The sequence below is a fragment of the Balaenoptera physalus genome (genome assembly GCF_965194825.1).
Source record: "Balaenoptera physalus genome assembly, chromosome: 10".
Classification (NCBI taxonomy): Eukaryota; Metazoa; Chordata; class Mammalia; order Artiodactyla; family Balaenopteridae; genus Balaenoptera; species Balaenoptera physalus.
In genome coordinates, this window is record NC_138889.1 from 67,275,899 (window position 1) to 67,293,823 (window position 17,925).

Here is a 17,925-nt window from a genome sequence, read left to right on the forward strand (position 1 = left end):
TGGCTGAGTAATATTCCATTGTATATATGTACACATCTTCTTTATCCATTCCTCTGTTGATGGACGTTTAGGTTGCTTCCATATCCTGGCTATTGTAAATAGTGCTGCAGTGAACATTGGGGTGCATGTATCTTTTTGAATTATGGTTTTCTCCGGGTATCATGTCTCGATTCTACTTCAAGATTTTGGGGTATGAGTTGTAAACATCTAATAAGATTGGGGCACTTTAAAAAAAGAAGCACACAATCTCTTCTAGACAGAGATGAAACTATTGGATTTTCAGCAGGACAGTCCTGAGTTGTCATACTCTTGTACCTTTTTAATTGTTATTCTGTTGTGTTTGCCTAGTATTAAATCCTTGGTGTTTACTATATTTTTCAATAACTTAATCTCAATGGGCATGCTTACAGGGGTCTTGTGTAATTAAATTTCTTTTAAATTTTTCTTAAAGGTTATGGATTAAAAAGTCATGTCAGAACTCATACAGGAGAAAAGCCATATCGGTGTTCAGAAGATAATTGTACTAAATCTTTCAAAACTTCAGGAGATCTACAAAAACATATCAGAACTCATACAGGTACTGGTGTGAAGAAATGTCAGATCTAGGCCAGAAGTTCTTAATCTGCAGGAAGGGACTTGGGGAAGTAGTTTCTGGAAGGTTTCAGGAAGTCAACGTCAAGGGCTTCTCTTAAACTCCCAAAACTCCATGCAATTTGCCATTCGTGCACGTATGCTTCTTTCCAGGATGAAGGCCTGTAACGCTGTTAGATTCTCAAAGGGGTTCATGTTCCAAGAGATTAACAATGGCCCTAGACCACCAACCCTCTCAGTTTTCAGGAATTATCTGAGCAACAGTCTTATTTACCTAGGATTATACATCTACTTAGTAGCCCAACAGAGACCAGAACCTAAGGCACCCAATTCCTTCTCAGTTTAGTACTGCTTCTTCTGCATTAAGCTGCTTCTAAAAAAAGTGTCTGAACCCCTCACAACCCCACAGAAAGAACGACTTGTTACTTCCTTGTGATCATCTCCCCTATCCTTAAATTCCTTCTCTCCTTTTCCTAAAGGGTACTTTGTTCTTATCTTCTCTCCCCTCCCCTCCCTTCCTTGTACTTGATTATTTGCAGATTGGTAATATAAAGGTAATTATTTGCTTTGGATCAGAGCTGGAAGAGTTTCAGAAACTGTTGATAAGAGATGCTATTATAAGCTGTTGACTAAGTAGTATAGCATAAGGTCCTTTAGTTTGAGATTTTACTGCAGATGTTTTAAACATAGTGTTATCGCTTTGTCCCCAAATACTTCTAAGTATTCTGAGATCGTTTAGCAGATTTTCATGGAGGATTCTTCCTGTCATTAAAGTTTAACTTTTAGTTCAAATATGATCCCAAATCGGCTTTACCGTACAGTGTTCAGGAACAAAGCTGTAGGTCCCTGCTTCTATTTCATTCGTGCTCTTAGTTTTATCCGTTATATCAGAGGCAAGCGTCTCCAAGCTCCTGAGAATAGTAATATATTCAGCAAGTATTTTTGATTCATATTATGTGTTAGACACTAGATTTTAGAAAGACCAAAAATTCTTTTTCTTCAAGTATTATAGAATAAATAAAGTAGGAGGTAAGCTTTTAGGGGATTCTAGGGTTGTTTTAACTTAATCCTTATTCCTGACTCTATTTTTCTTTTGTATTTCTTTATGATATGTATTTCTTTGTCTTCTTTTCTCAGCTCATTTTTTAATATGCCCTTCTGGGTGATTCCATCTTGGAAAGTCATGTAATCAGTGATGAGTTTTGAATACTATTCAGGTTTTCCTATGTAAATTTAAGTTTGGAGTAGACGATGCTGTTGACAGAAAAAAAGAGAAAAAAAAAAAAATCTCAAAGGGAAGCTCAATACAAAAAGGCTAGAGTCTGAGCATGAATGATCCTAGGCAGAATTGAAGGATAAGACATTTCAATTTTCTGTGTATTTTTGCACCATTTAATGTATTTCCCTTTGTGTTTTCAGGAGAAAGGCCCTTTAAATGTCACTTTGAAGGCTGTGGTCGGTCTTTCACAACATCGAATATCAGAAAAGTGCATATTAGGACACACACAGGAGAAAGACCTTATTACTGCACAGAACCAGGATGTGGGAGGGCATTTGCCAGTGCAACCAATTATAAAAACCATGTGAGGATACACACAGGTAACGGTCTCTAGTTCTTGGTCTTCTGTCTTTCAAGGCTTAGTTGAACTCCTGCCTCTCCTATAAACCATTTACAAGTAATCTCTTCCCTCCTTCCTGCCACTTGGCATGGTAGAAATGGATTATGCAACTTGAAAAAACTTCACCTTAGCATTTTTACATTTATTTATTCAATAGTTATTGACCATCTGCTGTGTGTTCCCCTGCCAGACACCAGAAATACAGAGACAGACAAGATATTGTCCAGGACAGTTGATTTAGGGAGGGATAGTAGACATAATTATTGCAGAGTGTCTATGGATATATATTTTTTAACAGCTTTATTGAGATATAATTCACATACTGTACAGTTCATCCATTTAAAGTATATGATTCAGTGTTTTTTTATTATATTCATAGGGTTGCACCACCATCACCAAAATCCAGTTTTAGAACATTTTCATCTCACCTGAAAGAAACTCCATACTTGTTAGCAGTCTTCTCCCACTCTACCCCCGAGCCATAAGCAATTATGGATTTTCCCATTCTGAATATTTCATATAGATGTACAGTATATGGTATTTATTGTCTGGTTTCTTTCCCTTAGCATAATAGTACTGAGGTTCAGCCATGTCATATCAGTAGTTCTTTCCTTTTTAATTACTGACTAGTATTCCTTTACATGAATGCATCAAATTTTATTTATCAATTTACCAGTTATTTTCACTTTTTGGCTATTATGAATAATGCTGGAGTATTCATGTACAGTTTTTTGTGTGGATGTGTGGTGTTTTGTTTTGGCTGCACCACACAGCTCTTGGGATCTTAGTTCCCTTGCCAGGGATTGAACCTGGGCCCTCGGCAGTGAGAACGCAGAGTCCTAACCACTGGACAGCCAGGGAATTCCCTTTTTTTTTTCTTTTTGGATATATGTTTTTATTCCTCTTGGGTATATACCTAGGAGTGGAATTGTTGGATCTTATGATAACTTTGTTTAACATTTCGAGGAACTGCCAAACTGTTTTCCAAAGTGGCTGCAACATTTTACATTCTCACCAGCAATGTATGAGGGTTCCAGTTTCTCCACATCCTAGCGAACAGTTGTTGTTATCTCTCTTTTTGATTATAGCCGTCATAGTGTGTGTGAAGTGATATCTACCTCATTGTGCTTTTGATTTGTATTTTCCTAGTGTGCTAATGATGTTGAGCATCTTTTTATGTGCTTATTGGCCATTTGTATGTATTTTGGGGGGAAATGTCTTTTCAAATTCTTTGCCCATTTTTTAAATTGGGTTGTCTTTTTTTGTTGTTGGGTTACAAGAATTCTTTATTATATTATGCATACAAGTCCCTTGTTAGGTATGTGATTTACAGATATTTTCTCCTGTTATTGTGGGGGTTTTTGTTGTTGTTGTTTTTTTCAATTTCTTGATGGTGTCATTTGCAGCTCAAAAGTTTTTAATTTTTTTTTTTTTTTTTTTTTGACCGTGCTGCATGGTTTGTGGGATTCCTAGTTCCCCAACCAGGGATCATATCCGGCCCCCTGCAGTGAAAGCGCCGAGTCCTAACCACTGGACTGCTGGGGAATTCCCCAGAACTTAAAATTTTTTTTTTTTAATTGGAGTATAATTGTTTTACAATGTTGTGTTAGTTTCTGCTGTACAATGAAGTGAATCAGCTATATGTATACCTATATCCCCTCCCTCTTGGACCTCCCTCCCACCCTCCCCCATGCCACCCATCTAGGTCGCCACAGAGCACTGAGCTGAGCTTCCTGTGCTTTATAGCACGTTCCTGTTAGGTATCTGTTTTACGCATGGTAGTGTATATATATCAATCCTAGTCTCCCAATTCATCCCACCCTCCCCTTAAAACGTTTTAATTTTGATTCTCCACTTTGTGGTTGTATTTTTTTTTATTTGAAGTATGGTTGATTTATAATATTGCGTTAGTTTCAGATGGTTGTATTTTTGATGTGAATGGAAAGGTGAATGAGAGGAAGATTTTTAATATATTGTTTTTATTACTGATATTAAGAGTAAACTTGTGATAATTCAAAATGAAAAGACATTTTTGTAGAATGGAACTTTAGTTGTGCAAGTTAGTCTGCATTCTGCAGACCCCTGGATATCTCTGGAAATGTTTTCGGGCATTTACAACAATCCCTTTCCTTTGAAAATGGTACATTAACAAGTTTTGAATACTGCTATGGACAGAGGGGAAGCCTTAAGAGGATTTAAAGAAAATTTGCTTTTTTAAGAAAAAAAATCACTCTGTCAATACCATAGAAAGAAGTTAAATGGAGATGAGACCATAAGCAAGGAGACTGATTAAGGGCCATTCAAATATTTGAAGCGAGTGAGATGGAGAAGGATAAAAATGAAAGACATTGAAGAGGTATCAGCAAAGGACCTGGTGACCAAGTTAGTCATGAGGAATGAGGAGAACCTATCATTCTGACTTGTGTGATGGATTAGATGATAATGCTAAGATGAGGAAGAGAAGGTTGAGAAGGGAAGATAATAGTGTCGGTTTGCAATATACAGATCTCTGGGTTTCCCTCACACCTGAACTCTCACCATCTGTATATTTGCTGTAATGGTTGGTAAAATTTTTCCTCAAAATTTATGATTCAAATTGAAAACCCACTATAATGAATCTACTTGTACATGCATTTTCCTATAAAAGGAAAAAATTTTAAGTTGCATGTGAGTCTATGTGAGATAACATAGAATACACTGAAGTCATATTTGTGATACATTCATACCTTATGCTTACATTGTATATTATACATTATTGCTATCATCTTCCCTACATTATTTGTATGTTTCCTAAGAAAGTGGAAAAGGCTGTGAAAACCTAAGAGGCCTAGAAAAGAAGGCTGTAGGTTAGAAGAAAAATTGTATTTTGCTAATATAATTTGCATTCCTTTATATCTTTAAGATATTTCATTTTAAAATTATAGTACGTTTGTGGTGTAGAAAGAAACAAAATTCCTGTTTGATACTGCACTATCATTGTGTATTACACACAAACATATACCGGCTACTGAGTTCATTGAGTGCTGAATAATTAGATAATTGGTATTTTAAGTGCTTCATATTATGCAGACATTTTTGGTGTGTTGTAACATGGGTGCTTAAGAGCCTTTTTGTGATATTTGGGAAAATTGGCTGGGATTTTCAGATGGGCTGGGAAAACTATTTTTCCCATTTAAAGTAATGGAATATAGACTCATTATCTGAAAGTTAGCGATTCAACATGTTTTATGGACAAATTAGATTCTAATAAGAGGGATGCCTACATTAAGTTTGGCCATACCGATCTTTGGAACATGTAGGTAGAGTAGTGCTTTCAAATGTGGCTGTGCATTGAATTCACCTTTTTAAAATAGACTGGCTTCCCAGATCCTATCTGCAAAGACTCTGACATAATTTTATTGAGGTGAGGCCCAGACATCAGTATATATTAAAAACTCTCCAGGTCTTTTATGTGCATATATGGTTAAGAATCATTGAAGTAGGGATATCCAGTAGATAGTTATAAATGGTGGTCTGACCCAAGAGGTAGGTCTGGGCTGGAAGAAACGACTGGCTAATGATCATCAAGTAGATAATACCATAAAAGCCCACATTATGCTATAAGTGCAGTGTAAAGATTCAGCTGTGTAAAATGCAGTCCATTTTGGAAGGTTGGTCAGATGACCCAGTTGAGACTGTGCAGCTAGCCATTAGGGAGCTCAAAAGTGCAATTCAACTCTATTTATGTCTTCATGAAAAGATGCTCAGCATCACTAATTATCAGGGAAATGCTAATTAAAACCACAATGAGATATCACCTCACACCTGTCAGAATAGCTGTTATCAAAAAGACAGTAAATAACAAGTGTTGGCAAGGATGTGGAGAAGAGAAAATCCTATTGCACTGTTGGTGGAAATGTAAATTGGTACAGCCACTATGGAAAACAGTATGGAGGTTCCTCAAAAAATTAAAAGTAGAACTACCATACGATCCAGCAATTCCACTTCTGGGTATTTTAATGAAGAAAACAAAAACACTGATTCAAAAAGGTATATACACCCCTGTGTTCATTGCAGCATTATTTACAGTAGCCAAGATATGGAAGCAACCTAAGTAACCATTGATAGATGAATGGATAAAGATGTGATACACACAGGGACTTCCCTGGTCGTCCAGTGGCTAAGACTCCATGCTCCCAATGCAGGGGGCCCGGGTTCAATCCCTGGTCAGGGAACTAGATCCCACATGCCTCAACTAAGAGTTTGCATGCCGCAATTAAAGATCCTGCATGCCACAACTAAAAGATCCCACATGCTGCAACTAAAGATCCCACATGCTGCAACTAAAAGATCCCGCATGCTGCAACTAAGACCCGGCGCAGCCAAATAAATAAATATTAAAAAAAAAAAAAAAAAGATGTGATACACATACAATGGAATATTAGCCATAAAAAAGAATGAAATCTTGCCATTTGTGACAACATGGATACCTAGAGGGTATTAAGCTAAGTGAAATAAGTCAGACAGAGAAAGACAAATACCATATAATTTCACTTATGTGGAGCTTAAAAATAAAACAGACAAACATAAAACAAAAACAGACACATGGATAGAGAAAACAAACTTGGTAGTTGCCAGAGGGGAGGGGGTTGGGGGATGAGTGGAGTAGGCGAGGGAGATTAAGAGGTACAGACTTCCAGGTATAAAATAAATGAGTCATGGGATATACAGCATAGGGAATATAGTCAATAATATTGTAATAACTTGGTATGTTGATAGATGGTAACTAGACTTATCGTGGTGATCATTTCGTAATGTATAAAAATATTGAATCAGTATGCTATACACCTGAAACTAATGTAATATTGTAAGTCAATTATACTTCAATTTAAAAAAGTATAATTTCAAGACAAAAACACAAAACAACCCGCCTCCCACCAAAAATACAAATTCATTTCCATCTTGACTCTGGTTTGGTGCCACCTAGTGGCAGTTTCTGCTCCAGCCTAAGTATGAACAGGGCTGGTTCTCTGAGTTGGAATTGCCTGACATTTCCCTGCCTGGCCTTGCCCTTGTCATATCTCCCCCACAACCATTCTGCAAGATAAGAACTTTAACCTGCCCTGCTTTGAGAATGCAGGCTGGGCAAAGGACGGAAGCAATCTCAATTACTAATGTCTAAGACATATATTACAGATTACATTAGTGATTTTATTATTTGTGGTTGGTTTTACTGTGTTTAGAACCATGGAAAGAGATGGAGTTAACCCAAGAAAGGTGTAAAATGAGAACAGACTGGGATATGCATATGTATACACACATAAGCACATTTTAGAGATTATATGAGTTCACACCAGTACCTCCAATTCCAGCTCATCTTACAGAGCTCTTTTCTTCCCTCATTCCGTATTTGTATGTCCCTTCTTCCATAGTAAGAGCTCTGGCTTCCAACAGCATTGGCACATTTATTCATCGCTTAATCCTTTATTACACCTAAAATAGTTTCAGAGTTGTTTTGCCCATAGCACTACAATAAACAAGCCTACCAAGAAGAATTGAAGATTTGTTTGCAGTTTTCCCTACTCCAGCCTAGTCCAAGACTGAGGGCATTAGTCAAATACTGTGTGTATGAGTTACTTTAATTAGTTTATTCTCCCCCCGCTACCCCCCACCCTGGCCCTGGCCCCCATACCCCTTCTAAGTGGTTACAAGTATTCATTTAAACTAAGGTTAGGGGGACTTCGCTGGTGGCGCAGCGCTTAAGAATCTGCCTGCCAATGCAGGGGACACAGGTTTGAGCCCTGGTCCTGGAAGATGCCACATGCCACGGAGCAGCTAAGCCCGTGTGCCACAACTACTGAGCCTGCGCTCTAGAGCCCGTGCTCCGCAGCAAGAGAAGCCACCGCAATGAGAAGCCTGCACACCACAACGAAGAGTAGCCCCCACTCACCGCAGCTAGAGAAAGCCCGAGCGCGCAACGAAGACCCAACGCAGCCAAAAATAAATAAATAAATAAATTTATAAAAGAAAAAAAAACTACAGTTAGGTTAATTTCTTCCAGTTTGCTCTCAGTGTTAGATTCCCCCCACTACATGTTAACAGTGTCTAGATATTTTATGATATTAAATAATTATTGTTAATTTTGTTATTTAAAAAAAGCATCCATCTTTTATACAATCTGAAATATTTATAGATGAGATAGAATGCTATCTGGAGCTGTTTCAGAATAATCCAGGGTGGGAAGAGGGGGTAGAAATGTGTGGTGAATAAATGAAACTATATTGTCCATGAATTGATAGTTGAAGCTAGATGATTGGTACATGGGGGTTTATTGCACTGTTTCTCTATACTTTTGTGTATGTTTGAAATTTTCTATAATGAAAAGTTGTAAAAATATATGTACTGCCTACATTGTTCTCAGACTGTTTCATGGAAAAAGAATTACTTTGTATTGAGTTGGTTTTAGTGAATATTTACTAGCTTTTGATTGGATGCAAGAAGTCAACTGAAGTTAATATAAAATGTGTGTCCTTTTAGATTTACTGAAGTGTCCAAACTATGTCTCATAGACTTTTCAGAAAATCTTTGTTTATTATCCTTATAAAACCCTTAGGGTGGGATTTCCCTGGTGGCACAGTGGTTAAGACTCTGCACTCCCAGTGCAGGGTGGTCAGGGAACTAGATCCCACATGCATGCCACAACTAAGAGTTCGCATGCCACAGCTAAGGAGCCCGCTTGCTGTAACTAAGGAGCCCTTCTGCCACAACTAAGGAGCCCACGTGCCACAACTAAGACCCGGTGCAACCAAATAAAATAAATAAATAAATATTGGGACTTCCCTGGTAGTGCAGTGGATAAGACTGCGCTCCCAATGCAGGGGGCCTGGGTTTGATATCTGGTCAGGGAACTACGTCCCACATGCATGCCACAACTAAAAGTTCGCATGCCACACAACTAAGGAGCCCGCCTGCTGCAACTAAGGAGCCCTGGAGCCCCAACTAAGGAACCCGCCTTCCACAACTAAGACTCGGTGCAACCAAATAAATAAATAAAAATTTTTAGAAAATAAATAAATATTTTAAAAAAAACCCTTAGGGTAAGCTACATTAGTTATACTAATAATTGCATTTATTATTGCCATTATTAGTAAAGTATCACTAATGATATCTAGATTATCTAGTTACAGGTAACAATAACAGTTTCACCAAATCTTAGAGTTAACTGGGCAATAAACATCTCTATCCTTATTTTTTCACATCCCTTGAAATTAAGGGGAAAGTGGTATTCAGGCATGGGATGAGACTCAGGGTGCAGACCACCTTTTGAGCCAAGTTGAAGCCATAGTTAAGGAGTCTTTTCTTGTGCACTGCCTCCTAGCAGGATAGAAAGGGATTTGACAACTATTTTTGCCACTAGAGGTTCCCCCTCTCTGCCCCCTCCCCCACTCCCATCCCCCCTCCCCCCCCAGAAGGTATGGAATGATTATGCCTTCGTAGGTAAAAGTTGATTTTTTTGTATGTGTGTGCTGTTCTTTACTTAGGGGAAAAGCCATATGTTTGTACAGTCCCTGGGTGTGACAAAAGGTTCACAGAATATTCCAGTTTGTACAAACATCATGTTGTTCACACTCACTCCAAACCGTACAACTGTAACCACTGTGGGAAGACATACAAGCAGATCTCCACGCTGGCCATGCACAAACGGACAGCTCACAATGACACTGAGCCCATCGAGGAGGAGCAGGAAGCCTTCTTTGAGCCTCCCCCAGGTAAGGGTTTTTTCCAGTATGTCTATGTCTGTGTTTGAAAAGCAACAGTTATGAACATAATTTATGACTTAAAGCATTTTCTCAAATCATAAAGTTTTTCAAATAGTCACACAAACATATCATTTACAGCTGTGATAATTGCTATCAAAGAAAGGTGCTTAATGCTCTGGGATATAAGAGGGGAAGTTAGTCTAGCCTCGTAGGTCAAAGAAGGCTCCCCTGAGGAAGTGATTTTTGGAGAGATCTACAGGGTGAATAGGGGTTAACTTGGTGTAGAGTCAGGGATGTGGTGGGTTGGGGGGGTGGTAAACAGGGAGCAAAGGCAAAAGAACATTCCAGATAGAGGGATTGGCACAAGCAAAAAGCCCTGAGGTGGGAGAGAGCAAAGTAAATTGGAGAGACTGAAAGAAGCCTGGCCAGCATGGCACTTCTGCCTGGGAAGGTGGTATGAAATGAGACTGCACAGCAAGGCAGGGGCAGCCTAGACTATTTGGGTGTATTAAGATGTTGGTCTTAATCATAAGAGTGGTGAAGCACTCCCAGATAACTCTTAGTTGATTCATGTGCTATTCAGTAGTGTTGTAGGAGACAAAAACATTCATTTCAATGAGGATAAACTCTTGGAAAAAATATTTTAGAGAATTAGATTCTATGATTTCAGTTAAATAAATCAGCATAGTTAAATAGGTAAAATGAAGTAGGTTTTTCTAAAACAAACAAAAACATATGTTGTCCTGTTTCATTGAGTACCTCCTAAATGGAGTAAATTTGAAAATTAAAACATCTTTACCCATTCTTAACAACTAGTGTTGAAGAGTTGAAAAACATTTAGGTAGGAAAAAAATGGTTGGAGAATAAGGAAAAGATCATTCACTGTCTACTCAAATAATTCCCTGTAGTTCTAATTTGTCTTTTCAGATATCAGTCATGTGATAGTAAGAAAATAACAATTCCTTCACTCTTTTATTTTTTAATTTTTTTTATTTTTGGCCACGCCACGTGGCTTGTGGGATCTTAGTTCCCTGACCAGGGATTGAACCCGGGTCCCTGGTAGTGAAAGCGCCTAACCACTGGACCACCAGGGAATTCCCCAAAATTCCTTCACTCTTGAATGCTATACTGTTTTCTAGCCAAAGCAGTGTAAGTGTGCATGGTTAGATATTACAACAGCTGCTAAATCGTTGCAATTAGAAAGCAGACTTTCATGATGTCAAACTTAGGTTTAAGACTGTTCCTCTTTTAAGCTTCCTCAATCTCTTCCTTAAATGTTGATATTTCAGATTGTCAGAATTTCTTGTGTTCTAGAAGATAATCTATAATATAATAATACACATTTTGTTAAAAAAATTAAAGTAAGATTGTTTTTCTAAGAATAAGGATGGGTTTATGTTCCTTTTCTCCCATATGGTCCCCTAGGTTTTGAACCCATTGGAATAATGGTATAATAATAAATATAATAAATAGCCATGGAACAGAACAAAAAGAAATGAAGTAGTGAGTGTCATAGAGATTACACCATGATGACTATAGCTGTATGAGTGTAGGTATCAACCATAACTTTGAGAAGTACTCATAAATTAGCATATAAAGTCCTTCTTTGAAGGAAAAAAAAATATTTACCCTTTTTCTGGCATCATGAGAGGTGGAAAGCAATAGAAGAGAGGGATCAATAATCTTCCTGGTTGCCAAGTATGGCAGTAATTGACTATTGAAATTGCTGTTTACTTGCTGGTTCTTTGTGAAATAAAGAAGCGGAGGGGGGCTCCTGGTTCTGTTACTTACTAAATGGTTAACCTTAACCCAGATAATATGCCATTACGTTGTCTTTACACAATGATGTCACTGTGTACTGATGACTTATAATCAGTCACTTGTGTTAAAAGAGTAAGTAACTTAGTGTTAGTACGTTGTGTTTACATACCATTCTGGTTTTGTGGTTAATGTTCATGAAGGTTGTCTTATCATTTTTAGCAGCTTCTTAAGTGACTGCAAGGACTTAGTGCATACTTGCCATGTTGGAAGGGTTATTTGCCAGTTAGTCTCCCTGTACAGTTCCCCCACTCCCCGCCCCAGCACACATGCATGGTATCACATAATTACTCCAAATAAGAGAATAAGCAAGGTCTCTCAAAATTAGAACAGTTACACTTTATGTGGAAAAGTTTGGTTTGGTCTGCTTTGATTTGGTTTGGCTTTGCAAAAGAGGAGGTGGAGAAATTGGCAGGAGGTGCTGGAAGCCATGTTCATGGTTTAGAATTTAGGGACTTTCCTGGTGGTCCAATGGTTAAGACTGCACTTCCAATGCAAGGGCCTCGGGTTCATTCCCTAGTCAGGGAACTAAGATCCCACATGCCACATGGCCAAAGAAAAAAAAAACATGATTTAGAATTTAATACACATGCCATTTAATTTTTGTCAGTTTTCTCTGTAATATTTAAAATCTCCTCTCTTTTCTAAACAGCTTGGTTGTTTGATCAAATAAATAATTCATTTGTTTTAAACAGGTCAAAGTGAAGATGTTCTTAAAGGGCCCCAGATCACGTATGTTACAGGTGTAGAAGGGGATGATGTTGTGTCTACACAAGTAGCCACAGTAACCCAGTCTGGGTTGAGTCAGCAGGTTACTCTCATATCCCAGGACGGGACTCAGCATGTAAGTACCCACCAAAAGTCAAACAAGTTAAATAATATTTCTCTGAGCCTGGGCTTGAAAGGCAGGTTGCGTCCCAATTGAGGAAAGCCTTGAATTGGGGCACAGAGTTTGGAGTTTAGCTTGTAGGCAGTGCTGGATCTCCTGGAGTCTTTCCAGTAGCCTGTTGAAAGCAACTACATGCAGGGAGATTAGTAAAGAGAGAAGGTTTGTGACTCTCTAGAATTCAAATGGTGTTATGGGTATAGTTCAAATGTGAGGTGGTGAAGGTCAGAACCACAGTGAAATTGAGGGCTTGAAAAGTAATAGATCCATGTGAAACCCGATTCAGAGAAGGGATAGGATTGAGAAGTCAGCAGAGGTTTGGCTGAGGTGACAAGGATATCATTAAAACATCCTGGCAAGTCAGTGATGGGCACATCTGTAAAATTTCGAGAGTGTGACTCTCTCCCTACCTGGAATCATGGGAGTTTACTTAACTAGCTTCACAGAATTAATAGAAGAGGTATCTTGATTTCCCCAGGAAAAGCAATGTAATGGCTGTTGTTCAATAGTCAAACTTGTCATTGTTTTCTAGATGCCACTAGCCTAAAATAATTCAGACTTGATTTCATTTTTAAGCTCTAGCTAAGGTTGTCTTAATAACTGGTGGAAATAGACATATGGGGTTCTTTATCCTTCTATATATACCTCTTCCATGGAGAACTCTCTTCTTACCTGTCTCTCTCGGACCTTCACCTCCCATGATTAATTTGCCCTTTGTGTTGATAACTGTTAATGTGCTGATGTTAGCTAGAAGGCAGAACATATTCAGGATAGGAAAATACAAAGCACTTGTACCATCCCATTCATCCCTCTTCCCCTTACTTTTGACATCACTAATTCTACACAGCACTCTTTGTCCACTGATTGGCATATAAGATTTAACATATTTACTAACACAATTTTAATTCAGCATCAAACCTAAGCCTTTTTTAAAAATTAGGTCATCACAGATAGGCTCTGTGGAGGTCATTTGATCTAACCTCCTTCCCTCCTTATACTGGAGAAATTCCCTCTACAGCAGCCCCCATATAGATGAGGCAGTTTCTCTCTTAAGAGACAGTCTATTCCATTGCTGGATAATTTAAGGGTTTATCAGACTGGAACCTACCACTGTGTCATCCACTCATGGCTTTTCTCTGACCATATAGAATGAGTCTAATCCCTCTTCATATGTTTTAAAGCAGCTATTTTCCCCATCCCAATGTTGTATTTTCTCTAGATATAACCTTCCCATTTGCTTTAGGGATTTCTATTCCATTCCTTTGGTCAATTAAAAAACAAACATTTCTTGAACCCAATGACAGATATTTTGGTAAAGTTAGTGTGGGGAGTACTGGAAGGGGGGGTATCGTAGTCTAGTAGGAGAGGGACGTTCCTAAAATGAACAATAATTTCTCATAATGATGGGTATGTAATCGACAGGTATGTAAAGTGTTGTGGCAACCTGGAGGAAGGAGTAAATGATGCTTCCTGAAGGAATCTTGGAGGCCCTTGTAGAGAATGGCCATTCAGCTGGATCTTGAAGAATTTTTATGAGTTAGCCAGGCAGAGAGTGAAGGAAAGGGCAAAGTCACAAAAATATAACAGAATATGACATTCCCGGGGATGCAAATGATTTGTTGTGGCTGGAGTGCCAGAGTTGTGTGCTGGTTTGGAAGTAGTGAAAGATGAGTCTGGAGAAGCTGTTAAGGCCAGATGATGAAAGGTCATGAGTGCCATGTAAGAAGTCTGAACTGTAGTGATGGGGAGTCACTGGGGATTTGAGCAGGGAGCATAATGAAATTTGTTTGTTTTTTAGAAAGGTGACAAGGTAGAGGATGATTAGGGACGGGTTAGACTAGGTATTTGGAAAGACATTGTATTGCAGAAAATTAGATGAGAGAAAAATAAGGGTCTAAATTGGCAGTAGAGATGGAGAGGAGTAAATGCATTTAAGGAATATTCAGTTTTTCCAATAAAGATATTAAAAAAAAAAAAAGGAATATGCAGTTTTTCTGATGACCTCTTTCCATTGTAAAATGCTTATTTGCTCCCAGAGTAGACTTATACAAGGATTAGGCCTAGCCTTTAATAAAGACTGCCAGATAAAACAAGAAACATTGCCTGATTGTAAAATGCATTGTATTGCAGGTCAACATATCTCAAGCTGACATGCAGGCCATTGGCAATACCATCACAATGGTAACACAGGACGGAACGCCCATCACAGTACCTGCTCATGATGCAGTCATCTCCTCAGCAGGAACACACTCTGTTGCTATGGTTACCGCCGAGGGTACAGAAGGGCAGCAGGTAATTGCTTTTTTCGTTTATATCAGTCAATACATATATCAATATCAAAACCGTTACATAGATGTACAGTGTGATATAGTGGTTAAGCACACAAACCTCAGATTGAATCCCAGTTTTACAACTTCTTAGCTACATAACCCTCTGAGTCTCAGTTTTTCCTCATCTGAAAATAGGAGTGATTATTGCATCTGCCCCATGAGGTTAATAGAAGGATTAAGCAAGATAATGCATATAAAGTAGTCAGCCCAAGTATATATTAAGTGTTCATTAATGGTTGCTCTTCCTATCATCATTATCATCATCAGATACTTAGAAAAAAATTCATTTGCAAAATTTAATTTTTTGAATATGTAATATATTCACTTAATTCAAAAATCAAAAAGTATATACAGATATGCAGTGAAAAGTCTTCTTTCCACCCCTGCCCCCATAGATATAATCCACTTTTATCAGTTTCTTGCATAATTTTCCCAACAACTCATTAAGCATATACAAACAAATACAAATAAATAGTCATCTTCCCCCCCTTCCCTTTTTATGGTAGTAAATTCTATACTCGTCTTCACCTTTTTTCTTTTTTAACCTTAATAATACATCTAGAAAATCTTTCTATTTCATTATAGAGAGAGTTTCCTCTTTTTTTTTTTCCTGCTGTGCAGCATGGCTTGAGGGATCTTAGTTATCTTAGTTCTCCAACTAGGGATCGAACCCGGGCCCCAGCAGTGAAAGCACCGAGTCCTAACCACTGGGCTACCAGGGAATTACCTCCTCATTCTTTTTTTAAGCTATATCATATTCCACTGTATCGGACATGCCATAATTTATTTAAAGTATTTTGCTGTTTCAAACAACACATAACCTTGTGCACACGTGATTTTGCATGTGTGTGAGTACATCTGCTACTAGATAAATCCCTAGAGTGGAATTGCTGGGTGAAAAGACATATGCATTGGTAATTGTTGTAGATATTCCCAGACTTCCCTTCTAGGGTTGTACCCATCTACATTCCTAGCTGCAGCCTTTGAGAGTGCCTCCTCCCCTTCTGATAGTCAACATAGTGGTAAAACCTTTGGATTTTTGCCAATCTAATGTATTTCTTTGTAGTTTAATTTTTCATTTCTTTTAAAATAAATGATATTGGTTAATAACATTTAAAAACTCTTCTTGTGCTATGCTGAAGGCAGTGTGGGGTTTCACTGCAGCTACCTTACCCTGTTCAGTGAAAAAGTCTGTCAATTAGTAGCTGTCATTCTTCCTAAATTCAGTTATAGATTCAATACCATCACAATAAAAATTCCAGCAGGCATTTCTGAAGATACAGATAATCCGATTCTAAAATTTACATGAAAATACGAAGGACCTAAAATAGCCAAAACAGTCCTGAAAAAAGGAACAAAATTGAAGGTTTTCTACACCTTGAAATACAAAACTCAGAATCATAAAGCTTCTAGAAGAAAAGTGAATGTTTTTGCAACCTTAAGGTAAAGATTTCTTGGACAGGGTACAAAACGCACTAATAATAAAATTTTTTCTTTTCTGATAAATTGGACTTCTTCAAAATTAGTTCTGCTCACCAAAAGACAATGTGTAGTAAAAGATTAGATAAGCCCCAAACTGGGAAAAAGATATTCACACTATATCTGACAGTGGACTTGTATTGAAAATATATGACAAACTTCTATAAATCAACAATAAAAAGGTGAACAACCCATTAAAAATGAGCAAATCATCTGATTGCTTATTTGAACAGACCCCTCACAAAAAAAGGTACATGAAAGGCAATAACACAAAAAAGTGCTCAACATCTTTAATCATCAAAGAAATGCAAGTTAAAATCACAAAGAGATACCATTTCAGACACAGGGAAATGGCTAAAATAAAAAAGACAAACAAAACCAAATGTTGGCAAAGATATGAAGCAACTAGGACATTCAACACACTAGTGAGTATAAAATGTTACAACCACTTTGAAGAACTGTTTGGCAGTTTCCTATGAAGTCGAACATACCTCTACTCTATGACTCAGCAATTCCATCTAGAATATATACCATATGATTCCACTTACACGAAATCCAAGAACAGACAAGACGATCCATGGTGATAGAAATCAGAAAGTGCTGCTTGGCTGGGGAGGAAATTGATGGAATGAAATATGAAGGAACTGTTCTACATCTTGTTTTAAGTGGTGGTTTCACAGTTGTATCTAACTGTCAAAACTCAACAGAACACCTAAGATCCATGCATTTTTATTGTTTCTAATTTTACCTTATGCCAAAACAAACAAACAAAAAACGCAACCACTAGCTTTCAGGCTGTCTTATGGAATGGTCCCACCTAATCAGTTTGCAGTCATTTCCGTGGCTTTAGGATTCCTGGATGGGTTTATAGCCCAGCTTGGGTAAATACACCTTGTACAGTTGCAGGTCTGGAAAGATAGTGACCCTAAAGCACACATTCTCACGTAGCTTATCTGTAGCCTGTGAGCTAGAAAAGTTCTCAAGAGAGAAGGCTTTGAGAGCTAGAATGAAGCCAGGCAGCTTCCAGCAACTAGGGATATGACAACAGGGATGGGGTTTCACTTGCGGACCTGCTGCTGCTACTGCTCCTTCTGCTGTTAACTACATGTAGGCCATCAGGCAAACGTTGGCTAGCCACTGGGGTGTTTGGACCCACCTGTGAATTATCTGTAACACTTAAATTGGTTGTAACCATTTCTTTACATGCATGGGAAGAAAGTAGTCAGTCCTTCCCTAAGTCTTTTTTTTTTTTTTTTGGTCATTAAGGTAATTGCATTTCTGAGACTGATTTTTCCAGGTGCCTTTGGAAGCCTAGTTAGGTATAGACTAAAGAGTCAGTGCTTTCCATCTATTTTAGTTAGTTAATTTCAGATTACAAAAGTAATACATATTCCCAATGGAATAAAATAGAGAATCTAGAAATAAACCCTCACATATATAGTCAACTAAATTTTGACAGTCAG

The 17,925-nt window shown here is 38.0% G+C and overlaps 1 protein-coding gene across 9 annotated transcripts in view; it reads left to right on the forward strand.

Annotated features, from left to right (window-relative positions):
* Positions 1 to 17,925, forward strand: part of ZNF143 (zinc finger protein 143) — a 60,408-nt gene that overhangs the window by 32,490 nt on the left and 9,993 nt on the right. For all 9 annotated transcript variants that reach the window (XM_082478126.1, XM_082478132.1, XM_082478124.1 and 6 more), the window contains 5 exons: positions 452 to 577; positions 2,011 to 2,190; positions 9,731 to 9,958; positions 12,463 to 12,611; positions 14,784 to 14,945. In XM_082478126.1, the coding sequence (XP_082334252.1) occupies positions 452 to 577; positions 2,011 to 2,190; positions 9,731 to 9,958; positions 12,463 to 12,611; positions 14,784 to 14,945 (845 nt within the window). The remainder of the gene's footprint in view (positions 1 to 451; positions 578 to 2,010; positions 2,191 to 9,730; positions 9,959 to 12,462; positions 12,612 to 14,783; positions 14,946 to 17,925) is intronic.